At 47.4% G+C, this 12,677-nt stretch overlaps 1 protein-coding gene across 1 annotated transcript; it reads left to right on the top strand.

The window, feature by feature from the left end:
- Positions 1-2,565: 2,565 nt before the first annotated feature.
- Positions 2,566-11,217, top strand: mybphb (myosin binding protein Hb; the record flags this gene model as incomplete). Its single annotated transcript, XM_084441337.1, has 10 exons — positions 2,566-2,836; positions 5,021-5,089; positions 5,544-5,678; positions 6,859-7,026; positions 8,690-8,778; positions 8,971-9,166; positions 9,352-9,491; positions 9,786-9,945; positions 10,589-10,725; positions 11,023-11,217. The coding sequence occupies 10 exons, from the start codon at positions 2,566-2,568 to the stop codon at positions 11,215-11,217; spliced, it is 1,560 nt and encodes a 519-aa protein (XP_084297463.1).
- Between the last annotated feature and the right edge of the window lie 1,460 nt (positions 11,218-12,677).

Genomic DNA, 12,677 nt, shown 5'->3' with positions numbered 1-12,677 from the left:
CAGCCCCCAAACCACCTGCTACACACACACACACACACACACACACTCACCACCCCAAACCCTCCTGCAGGTAACAAAAGCCATTCATCCGGCTCCTCTTCATGTCCCTCACTGGTCGTTGTGCCTGTAGCTCCATGGTGGTTGTGTTTACTGTGTGTTTTCTCAACTATTGTGTATCTGGAGAGGACTATGCAGCAACTTCTACTGGTGTTGGCAGTCTTGGCTCTAGTAAATGTGTTGTTCTGTCTGACCCTGCAGCTCTGAGTCAGCCCAGACGCTTGTGCTCTGAGGCTGGTCCACAGGCTGAAAGCCATATAGAGACAGCAGCTCATTTGCAGTATGAGCCTTCATTTGAATAGTGGTGCACAGGTGTTGCATGGAGACAGGGTTCTTATATATGGGGCCGTTTGATGAAGCTCCACAAAAAGAGGTTACAGGGCCTTAGAGAATAGCTCACCCAAGAGGGAGCAGGGGAGGATGTGTTCTGGTGGGAGGTGGGGAGGAGGGAGGATGTGTTCTGGTGGGAGGTGGGGAGGAGGGAGGATGTGTTCTGGTGGGAGGTGAGGAGGAGGGAGGATGTGTTCTGGTGGGAGGTGGGGAGGAGGGAGGATGTGTTCTGGTGGGAGGTGGGGAGGAGGGAGGATGTGTTCTGGTGGGAGGTGAGGAGGAGGGAGGATGTGTTCTGGTGGGAGGTGGGGAGGAGGGAGGATGTGTTCTGGTGGGAGGTGGGGAGGAGGGAGGATGTGTTCTGGTGGGAGGTGGGGAGGAGGGAGGATGTGTTCTGGTGGGAGGTGAGGAGGAGGGAGGATGTGTTCTGGTGGGAGGTGGGGAGGAGGGAGGATGTGTTCTGGTGGGAGGTGGGGAGGAGGGAGGATGTGTTCTGGTGGGAGGTGAGGAGGAGGGAGGATGTGTTCTGGTGGGAGGTGGGGAGGAGGGAGGATGTGTTCTGGTGGGAGGTGGGGAGGAGGGAGGATGTGTTCTGGTGGGAGGTGAGGAGGAGGGAGGATGTGTTCTGGTGGGAGGTGGGGAGGAGAGAGGATGCTTTCTGGTGGGGAGGAGGGAGGATGTGTTCTGGTGGGAGGTGGGGAGGAGGTAGGATGTGTTCTGGTGGGAGGTGAGGAGGAGGGAGGATGTGTTCTGGTGGGAGGTGAGGAGGAGGGAGGATGTGTTCTGGTGGGAGGTGAGGAGGAGGGAGGATGTGTTCTGGTGGGAGGTGGGGAGGAGGGAGGATGTGTTCTGGTGGGAGGTGGGGAGGAGGGAGGATGTGTTCTGGTGGGAGGTGGGGAGGAGGGAGGATGTGTTCTGGTGGGAGGTGAGGAGGAGGGAGGATGTGTTCTGGTGGGAGGTGAGGAGGAGGGAGGATGTGTTCTGGTGGGAGGTGATAGACTTGACAGGATGTGCTGAGAGACCTTGGCTCCACTGTACAGCAGAAGGCATTGAAACTAAATACCACTACAGGGAATGTGGCTCCAAAAGATGAACGATTGAGCTTGCAGACCTATTGGACTTATAATAGGCAACTTGCATCGGGGAACAATTATGATGCAAAAAATAGATCAAGTGCATGTTGCATCATACTGACTGGAGGGGGGGGGGGTTGTTTCACAAGACCAGTCTCATGGAAAACAGTTCTGTAAAGAACTGTAAATTGTCTGAAAAGAAGTAAAACATTATATAACAATAACAATATAAATGTTCTCCCCATGAAAGCCAATACATGTTGCTGAATAGTCATACTTTTTTGCGAAGGTTGTTAATTGACTCAAAATAGAATTAAGAAAATAAGCTATATTCATTTACCTACAGTATAATGTGTCACTGATGTGCAAGATGTGATGGATTTCTAAATGTTGTAAATTGCATGTAAACTGCTGTGTGACAAGAAAATGTTACATCAACGTGCGCCTACAGTAGGCTATATAGGGGATCATTCTAGCTGACGTTTTTCCTTTTTAATACGCGGATATTTGATATTTCGTTTTCTAAAGAATCCTTTGTAAAATCTAATTTCTCTATTTTGTACAGGACATCATTATTGTAAACATTGTAAATAGGTCTGCATTCTGTACGCGACAACAATCATTCCTGAAAAACCCATGCGTGGATCCCGGTATGAAGATGGCATGCTTCTGAAAGAAAAAAAAAACACTCATCCACCAGTCACTGTTCGTTGGAGTCAATAAAAACATGTCATATATTATCACGTATTTTCCATGTTTAATTACACTCGATCTTGCCCTTTCTCAAATATTTTTGATGATTCCGATTTTGCTGGCTGCAGGTAGTGCAATCAGGGGGCATGGGTAGCCTTTTGAATTAGCATTGTTTATTGAAAAGAAGCACATAATTAACTAATGACACATAAACCGCTGATCACCGAGGGGGTTAGGGTTAGGGGTCTATAATAAGAATGCAGTCAAGTAGCCTATCCGTTACATATAATGCATTAGGGGTGGAGCCCACGCAGTGGATCATATAAAACCAGAGAACTCCCCCGTGACAAATGACATTGGATATAGTTTTGAGGACCTTACTGACTTGGGGGAATTAGCTGAAACCGACAACATGCCTTCCAAAGTAGCCCTGATAAAGAAGGCACCAAAGAAAGAGCCAGTCAAGAAAGAGCCAGTCAAGAAGGTGGAAAAGGCGGCTCCACCACCACCACCACCTGCCCCGGAGCCCGTACCCGAACCAGTACCCGAGCCTGCCCCCGCTGAGCCCGTCCCAGAACCAGCTCCACCCGCGGAGGCTGCCCCCGTAGAGGCCGCTCCCGCGGAGGCTCCCGCGGAGGCTCCCGCAGAAGCCCCGCCAGCTGAGCCTGCAGCCCCAGCAGATGGTAGGATAATGCATTAAGATCAGTGAAACTAACCTCTTTTTGCGCTAAATCTAAAGACTACAGTAGCCTACAACTGTGCTTCAACAATCCCATTTGCCGATGGATCGACACTGTGACGGACTCCGTCCGGTAGCACTGCTGTGGTCTTCTATCCTTCCGAATCCCATTAAGTGGTAACTTACTGTAGGTAAAGGCTCTCTTCCTGAAACGGTGAAGTTCAGAGGAACGGTAAATCATTTTGAAACCTTGCGCCGCTGAAGGCACGGTGGCCCGCCATGAACTCCAGTAGTGCATGTTGTTGCATCGGTACAATTGTTGTTTGTCAAACTTAACAGAAGCTATGATGATCTAACACTATTTAGTGTTTCCCAAATGTCTACTGCGCATTGTGCCCAATCTTGCACTTTTACGCACGGGCACGTTCATCAACCGTGCAGGTCATGGTATAGGTGCATGTGGACTGCTACATAAAATAACATTACACCTGTCAACAACTGGCCCTATGCTGATCACAATTGATTTACTTCGCATGTTCACGCCACTTCACAAGTTGTCAACCGTTTACAGAAAGTCATTAAAAGATTGTCGTTGCAAAGGAGCTCAACGCATGATGCACCTGCAGACGCGCCGGCTAAAACGGACGGTAGCCTATAGCCTAATGCCTTTGTTGCAATTGATATACGCTCTAAACGAATTTACAACCGATTTAACACCCCTGTCTGGCAAGTTTATTGACCTTAATTGGCCTAAATACCTGCGACTAATGTCTAATATTTAACAGTTGCTGCTCCCGCCGCGGAGGCTCCAGTGTTCCTGACGCGCCCGCTGAAGCGGACGGTAACGCCTTTGCTGGAATTAGTGGAACATTGATCGAATTACAAGCCAATCATCTACCTAACATCTAACACCAGCAGCCGCTGCTCCTGCCACCGAAGATGCTGCTGCGCCCACCGAGCAACCTGCAGAGGGTAGACCTGAATCACGCTGGATAGAGAAGATAACAGACTTAGCTACAGCACACATGGTGAAGCTTTTAACTCTAACCTACTCGCTTTTTGACTGACATCGTTTGTTTTAATGAGAAATCAAACGATGTCATTATTTTATTTTATAAACCAAGAACACTTTATTTTTATTTTTTTTACTTTTTATTTTTTTACTTTTTTTGTTAAACTTCCTCTAACATTTATCACCCGCTGCTGCCGCAGAGGAACCAGCCGCTCCCGCTGCTGACGCTGCTGCTGACGGTAACGGACTAGGTGCTGCCTGCTTTAGCTCTGGAGCAGAGGGAGAAACCCTCTTCCATAAGAGTCATCCAGAACGGAGAGCCCTCTGAAATCGCTTAAGGCTAAGGCTAACACCAACATTAATAACCATCGTTGTGTGGTCCTCAGACCCTGGCAGTTTATAGCCACATTGATGCCCCTTATCTGTCCAGAGGCCTAGATCTGACGTTTGAGCCCTTCCATTTTTATATTAAGAAATCACATTTGACCCTACAGCCACAGTCTGAGTACTATATAAATGATTTATCTGCCCATAACCTGATCAAGTATGTAAAAAATATTTTACATTATGTGTGCTTCCTCGGACACAGATTAAGCCTAAATCCTGGCATGAAAAATAGAAAAAAAATCTCCCATTGAAGATGTGTTTTTTTTCTCTAGTCTAAGGTCTAGGCTTAATCTGTTCCTTCCTTTTGTAATCTCACCTAATGTCCTAGATTAACATCTAACCTAAAACACACACCAGCTCCTGCTGCCGCAGCCTCAGATGACGCTTCTGCCCCTGCCGCTGAACCCGAAACTCCAGCAGATGGTAAATCTCCGTGCCAAGAATACGCTCGAACATGCCCCCCCCCCCCCCCCCCCGAATAGGGATGGGGTCTCGTACCGGTCCGCTTTGGAATATACATGCTCGAATCATGTCCAAATCCAGTCTTCTCCTCTCTCCCACGGGAGCAATGGAGTTCCCTGGTATGCAGTTTGAGCCGCAGATCTGAGTAGCGCACCATACTAGGTGTATTCTATACTAGGTGTATTCTTTGGTAGTCTGACGCTATTCTGACGCGGGATAAACAGTGAGTTTAGAGGAGTAAACTGGATACAGTTGATCCTGAAACATTTTCCAGTGCTTTTCCATGCTTTTCTTTTCTGCTAACCTACATTACCTATTTAACAATAGCCCCAGTTGCTGAAGCGCCCCCTGCAGAGGAACCCGCACCCCCTCCACCCCCTCCACCCCCTCCTAAAGGTAAACCAACGGCCTCAGAGGAGTCTCGTCCAACCCAATCACCTGCTTTCTCAGACACAGATGAAACCTGCTCATATAGTCTTAAGTCCTCTAGAGTCCTATTATAGTACTATAATGCTATGCTACTATAACAGTCTTCTTGACTAGCTTTACAGTGTGTGTCTGGTAAACCAGGCCAGTTTTCCTTCGATACACATACTCTTATTGCGTTGTATGTATAACAATGTTTTTCATCATACGATATGGTAAGCGATAACATTTTATTTGATACGTTTCAATGGTAGGGTTTTCGAGGGATGTTATTGGATATAGCTGTTGGATAAAAGCTTGTACTGTAGGTGTCACCCCCCCAAGCTTTTTGGCACTATATCCATTACATATGGGTATTTAGATTGTGAACGTAGACCTACTATCGTAATTCGTGTGAATAACAGTTTGCTTGGCCTCCGACCAGAGCCCACCAGTGTGCCCCTGGAGCTGGCTGTGGACGACGTGAACGACACGTCCGTCACGGTCACATGGAGACCCCCGGCGACCATCGGGGACGCCGGCCTGGATGGCTACACCGTGGAGGTCTGCAAGGAGGGAGGTGAGTCACGCCAACGTGTCCTGTCCTGTCCTGTCCCCCCCCTGACCCTGCGGGGTTTGATACGAGGGTTGTCCCCATCTGCTCGCGTACGTCTGCAGCTAGATTGGAACCGGTGAATAACACGTGCGTTGGCCGGTCAGCTCTATTAATGCACCTGTTCCCAGAGTGTCACCAGCGGATTTATTCGGCCCCTAACCTCTCCCTATAAGGAAAGAGCCGTCCCAGGGGCTGCTGGGCCCTCAGCAGAGGCCCCTTTTTAGATCACTGACACTCATCAATGTGACTAACTGCCTCCAGTGTAATTACAGAGTTGAAAGATAAATCAAGATATCTGACGTACGGTATCACTTGGTAATCAATGCGGACACAGCTGTAGACTCACAGCAAATAGTACACTTAGCTATCATTTCGATCCGAATATCAGTCATTTATCCATTTTTACCCCTTTCAAAGCTTTGCAAATGAATAATACTCAATTTGACTGAACTACCCCCCCCCCCCCCCCCCATTTTGTGTAAACATTGGTAGACATTGCATTGGATTAACTTTTGATAGGGAATGGATTTACCCCTGAGCTGGACTCCATCACATTATTCTGTATAGCTACTGTACATTTTATACAGCAGCTATCATCACCCTTGACGGCGATGATGTTGATGAAGACTGTGCATCTTATACCGGCCTTACACCTACCAACTTTCCCCCCGATTTCAAAGTCTCAGCCAAAATTCCAAAGTCGGAATAAAATATTGAGAGTCTTGCTGGAGTTGCTGCACGCTCCCGTGATCACAGTCGTTAGGTGTAAGGTGGTCTTAAAACTCAATTCTCGCCAGTCTTTGTCACGTCTTGGCCTTACAACAATATCAAACATGTTTGATATTCTCGCAAGTCTTTAGTCTTGTCTTATTCAAATTGTGTGGTTCAGTGACGTGACCATTATTAACAACCAATAGGCAATTTGCAGAATCCTAGTCTGTGACTTAAAACTCTTTTTAAAGTCTTTAGATGTGAGATGGTGTCAGATGACAGTCTTTTAAAAAATATTTTAAAAGTTTGATCAAAGTCTTCTAGTGTATGGACAGCATTAGTCAACTTATGATGGAGGTGATGAAACCACCGAGGCTGTGAACTGTGTCCATCGGTCACTGTCCTCCTCATCCTGCTTCCCTCTCTGTCGTAGCTGCGGATTGGAAGGCGGTAAACGAGGAGCTAACCATTAGCTGTCGCTACGTCATCAAGAACCAGACCACCGGCGACCGCCTCCTGATCCGGGTCGTCGCTGTGAATGCCGGAGGCCGCAGTCCCGCCGCCAGCCTCGCCGGGTCCGTCCTGGTGCAGGAGGTCGCAGGTACACGCACTGCTCTCTGGGATATGTGGATAAGATCCAGCTGAACCTAATACGACCCCTGAAATAGCTCTTTATTACATTACGGACTGACGTCACCGTGCCAGGTGGGCGCTGGAATGGTAATGCCACCCAAGAGCTGTTCTACTGAACATGGACACCGTGATTCTGCCACCTCTGTCCACTGCACACCGTAGTTCTTTACAAGCGCAGGATTCTAGGGTCAGTATTGAATTTCTAGCAGGCTGCTGAAGCAACTCCGAAGTCATAAGCGGTCATCTGTATTCAGTTGTAGAAATAGACTTTGAAAAGAGCAAAGCTACTCTCCTGTGGACGTCCACCTAAGCAATTATTTCACATCTCAAATATGCAGGTCCTGTTGCTGGCATCTCTGGAATGCTAGAGTGATGGAACCTCGTCCACCGAGTCACTTGAAGCATAGTGGAAATTAATGAGAACTTTGAAATCAGAGTGGGTTTTAAAAGTAGGGCAGCTCTCTAAATGTGGATGGAGAGTTGAACTGGGTATGAATGAAACTTGAGCCCGGCGGACCTTGGCGAGGGGACTGACGTCCTGCCAATAGGTGTGCCACGGATCCGGGGCCCTGTGTGTCTTTCCTGGCCGCAGAGCCAAATAGAGGCATCTTATGAATGGTTTCAACCCTCGCAAAAGAACGACCGCTGACTTTACCACAAAGCCTTGGAAAAAATAACTGGGATGTGTCTGCTGTTAACACGGATTCGATCGGGAAGGTTTGGCATTGCTTTGAATCCACCGATCACAGATCCACCTTCTCATATAGCAGCTTAGTCTTCTGAGACTGCCAGGGATCAACTGTTTATTTAGAAGCATGTCGGACATTGACGGCAAGCATTCTTTATAGGCCATAAGGAGTGTCAAGTCAGGCCACAAGAACACTTCCTTACTGTGACACGTGGACACGTGATGTGGACCTCCCCCTGGGTGTTGTAGTTTTTTACTTAAATTGTAGAAATGATACTGAGTTTGTCATTTTCACAAGATTGCACCGTATGTGTCAATGTACTTTTAATTGCTTAGATTAGTCCACCTGTAAGTGATAAATTCATAAAGCTCCTGAAGTTATTTTTATAGTGGCTGCATTAAGTTACTGTATGCTGTTAATGTAGTTTGGTGGAGAGTGTCTTTTGCAGCCCCCTAAGGTCATATTAAATGTTTGGTGTCAAGTTGTGCTTAATCTTAATGCAGCACTTGTCAGGGTAACTGAGCCCTTCATTAAGAGCCGGGAGCTGGCCAATCTGTAGTGGGATAGGGCAGGCCTGGTTTATTTAGGGGCTTGGTGTGGCTCACTGCTGGACTCAGCAGGTGGGTCACTCCACAGTAGACCATGGCTTTCAAATTAAAAGTACTTTAACAGCATAATAAACATGTATATTAACATGGTCTCAAAAGTAGCGGCAAGTGGCTTTGTCCCTTTGTCACTCACTTTTCTCCCACTGCCTGTATACAAGTACTGCATTCAAACTGAGACATATTCTTCACTTTCTCCATCAAGATGTGCAATATCTTAATGGCCCGTCTAGATTATTATTTTTTTTATTTTTTTTAAGTAATTCGATTTCTTTGAATGTGCAGTAATCTGTTCTCTTTATAGTTTATTGACAAAATCATTTTTCTCTGTCTCTAGAACGCCCCAAGATCCGTCTTCCCCGCTATCTCAGGCAGAGGTATGTGGCCCGCAATGGATCAAAGATCAACATCACCATCCCGTTCACTGTGAGTGTCCTCTGAGAAGAAACTACACGTCACACGTACCGTGTCACATCTCCGAAAAGTTTCAACCTGTGCCGTTATATGTGGATCCTTAAATTCATGCAGCACGCAGCGATCGGCAAATAAAAGTTCTGTGACGTTAACAATTTTTTTGAATCCCATTGTTTCGAACCATCCTTTTCTGTCTCGCCGCAGGGCAAACCCAAACCAGTGGTGAGCTGGACTAAGAACGGTGAGCCCCTGGACACTAAAAAGGTCAACGTCCGCAGCACTGACCAGGACAGCATCCTGTTCATCCGTGCCGCTGAGATCGAAGACTCCGGTGTGTTTGAGATATCCGTGAAGGTGGAGAGCTTCGAGGATAAAGCCAGTTTCATCCTGCAGATTGTCGGTGAGTGGAAAGTAGGAGCGTATCCAAGGTATCGTATTTCAAAACACAAGAGATAGTAGCGGCTGATTAAGGTGTTACCGTTTGGAAATGTTGCTCCTCGGTGAGTTATACTGTAACTTGATAAAATAAAAGGATGTACAGTAATACTGTACACTAATCCAGCACGTGGTGGCCCTCCCTCACAGAGCTGCCCGGCCCCCCTGCCAGTGTGAAGATCCTGGACACCTGGGGCTTCAACGCGTCCCTGGAATGGACCCCACCCCAATATACCGGAAACACAGAAATCACTGGATACACGGTCCAGAAGGCTGACAAAAAGACTGGAGTGAGAAAGACTCATGTTTATGTTACACCATTAACATGGTCACTGGAGTTCTTGTGAGTGAGTGAGCCAGTGAGTCAGTGAGCCAGCCAGTCAGTGAGTCAGTGAGTCAGCGAGTCAGTGGATAAGTGGATGATTGGATGAGGGACCATGCATGCAGACCATGACGACAGTTATGACACTCTAACATGACACTCTTCCCCAGTTTCTCAGTCTGATGATGAATTGCGTTGTGTTGCGGTCTGTTGGTTGTGTGTTTCGTGTGTGTATGTGTGTGTGACTGTGCTCTGTGCGCAGGACTGGTTCACGGTGTTGGAACACTGTCACAGGCTTACTGCCACTGTCTCCGACCTCATCATGGGCAACACCTTCTCATTCAGGGTGTTCTCTGAGAACAAGGTTGGCCTCAGTCCGACCGCTACCACAACCAAGCAGACCGCCACCGTTTTGAAGTCAAGTAAGACCCACCTCTATCAATCCCCTACTTCTAGAACACAATCTTTCTATCTCTCACTTCAAGAACACCGCCTATCTATCCCCCGATTCTAGAACGCCACCTATCTACTACCCCTACTTCTAGAATGCCACCTATCTAAGTACTTCTAGAACACCACGTATTGTATCTATCCCTGACTTATAGAGCACCACCTATAGAACACCACCCTTTCAATGGGATTTTCGGTCACTAGGGCAACAACTTGGTCCAAGTAAAGTAAAGTCGAAAGCCTTTACAAAAAGTCTAAATTAGCTTTGGGACCTTGTTGTTCGGTGGTGGGATTATTATTTACACATCTTAACTGTTCTGCCTTTGGGAGGCTCAAGAAATAGATGCGTGTTATTTTTAGCGTTAGCTAGCTAGCTATTCTATGAAACAGTCTATTTACAGTATATCTGACTTCTAGAATGCCACCTATCTACTGTATGCCCTTATATGGTATCTGGCGGGGCGTTTAATTGACTTGACTTCCGAGCGTCCTCTTGTCGAGCGAGAGCACGGTCCGCCGACGCGTTACTCTGCCAACAGAAGACTTGTGTCCCTGCTGTGGGGTCAGTGTGTGTCCAGCCTCTCTCACACAGTTTGTTTCCGTTTCCTTCCTCAGCTATTACTTACATGCCGCCCGAGTACAAGGACCTTGACCAGAGCGAGGCCCCCAAGTTCACCACCACACTGACCAACAGGGCCACCACCGTGGGTTACAGCACCAGGCTGCTGGCCTCCGTCAGGGGGTCCCCCAAGGTACGCCGCGCCCCGCCACCCCCGCAAACTGGCGCATAGCTGCTATGTCATGAATGTCGTGTACAAAGCGACAATCTGACTTTGACCTCGCGAATTGCTACCCCCCCTCTACACACACACACACACACTCACAAACAAACACCCCCGACCCTGTCAGCCCCAGGCGATTGTAAGCATCCACCGTAGTTACCGCCAAGATTCCATGCCGATTCGTTCATTATCCGTTCAGTCATTTAAACGTTAGCACTCTTATCGTCTCAACCGTCAAAAAACAACAACCTTGTGGCCTTTTCACAGCCTAAGATCGAATGGCTGAAGAACCAGCTGGCCATCGGAGACGACCCCAAGTACAGGATGCTCTTCAGCCAGGGGATCTGCACTCTGGAGATCCGCAAACCTGGCAACTTCGACGGCGGCGTGTACGCCTGCAGGGCCAAGAACGCCCTGGGAGAAGACATGGTAGCCTGCAAGCTGGAGTTCAAACGTAAGTGAGGCGATGAAGGTGATGATGATGATAATGAAGGTGATGATGATGATGAAGGTGATGATGATGATGAAGGTGATGATGATGATGATGATGATGATGATGAAGGTGATGTTGATGGTGATGATGATGATGATGATGAAGGTGACGATGATGATGATGATGATGATGAAGGTGGTGATGATGATGATGATGATGATGATGATGATGATGATGATGATGATGATGATGATGATGATGATGAGAAGGACAATGACAGTGATGGTAACCATAGCTGTAGCTCGAGCCGGATAAAGTACACCACGGCAAAGCCAGAATGATGAGGAGTGAGGGAGGTGCGTCGGGTTTTCATTTACGGTATATATGTTCCGGAGATGATTTTTGTTTGTATGAAATGATTGTTCGATCATCGATCGATCGTTCTGACTCTCATTCTTTTTAACAGAGCCTGCGGTACCTGTGGAGAAATAGGCTCCCATGCGCATGCCTGCAGGTGAGCCACTCTGCTGTCATCAGGGAACGCCTTGCTCATTTATTTTATTTTTTTATTTTTATTTTATTAGTGAGGACAGTGCATATTGATGAACACATACAAATACATGACTGTGTAAACATGCCGGATTTAGCTAGGAGCTAGTTTCCATCCGCAGTCCTCAAACATTAAACATTAAAAAGAAGTACTCACAGAAGAACAGACATTAAAAGACAATTACATCTAATTACGTTTGTGGAACTCATTGAAACGAGTGCTTCATACAGTATATAGTTTATACAGGAGCAGCACTTTGGTGATTGATGGATATGGGGGGTTGGATGGGGGTCAGTAAATGCACTCCACCCTGAACACCTGCTCACGGCGTGGCTCCACCGGGTCCGTCAGCGTCAGCCATCAACTCTGATGCTAAGGAAATGAATCCATTGTAATTAATGGCAGTGGCTCCACTACAGCCGCTGCGATGCCTGCGTCCGACGAAGAATCACCAAGTCTCATTTCTTGATTTTTGACGGACGCTGACAGTTGACGCTGATGGATGCAGTGGAGCCAAGGGGTCGTCTCAACCTTTCTGTGAAAACTTGTATTGGCGACCATTTCTCTTGAACTTAGGTCTGATCAAAGATAAAGTTGTAATCTGGACATGTAATGATCACTTGGAGTGCTGAGCGATCCTCCTACAGTATGAAGGCAGAGTCTATTTGGGTCCTGAAGTGACATCTGTCTTCTCCAAGGTTGGCCTCCCATACATGGTGGTCACTAATCTGGGACGGGGTGGCCGCAGCCTCAGGGTCCAAGTGCTAGAGGTCATAAATAAAGGTGCTAGGTTAGGGGATGAAATCACATTTCCTTGAGTCAGCAGCTGTTGCCCCATTAAGAGACACAACACATTTTTTGATAGACACTCTCTCTCTCACACACGGTAAAGCTGTTAGCTAAGCTCCCTGTTGAGAGCCTGTTAGTCTGCCAGTCATT

Source organism: Borostomias antarcticus (assembly GCF_949987555.1).
Source record: "Borostomias antarcticus genome assembly, chromosome: 7".
NCBI lineage: Eukaryota > Metazoa > Chordata > Actinopteri > Stomiiformes > Stomiidae > Borostomias > Borostomias antarcticus.
This window is presented reverse-complemented; position numbering and strand designations above follow the sequence as displayed.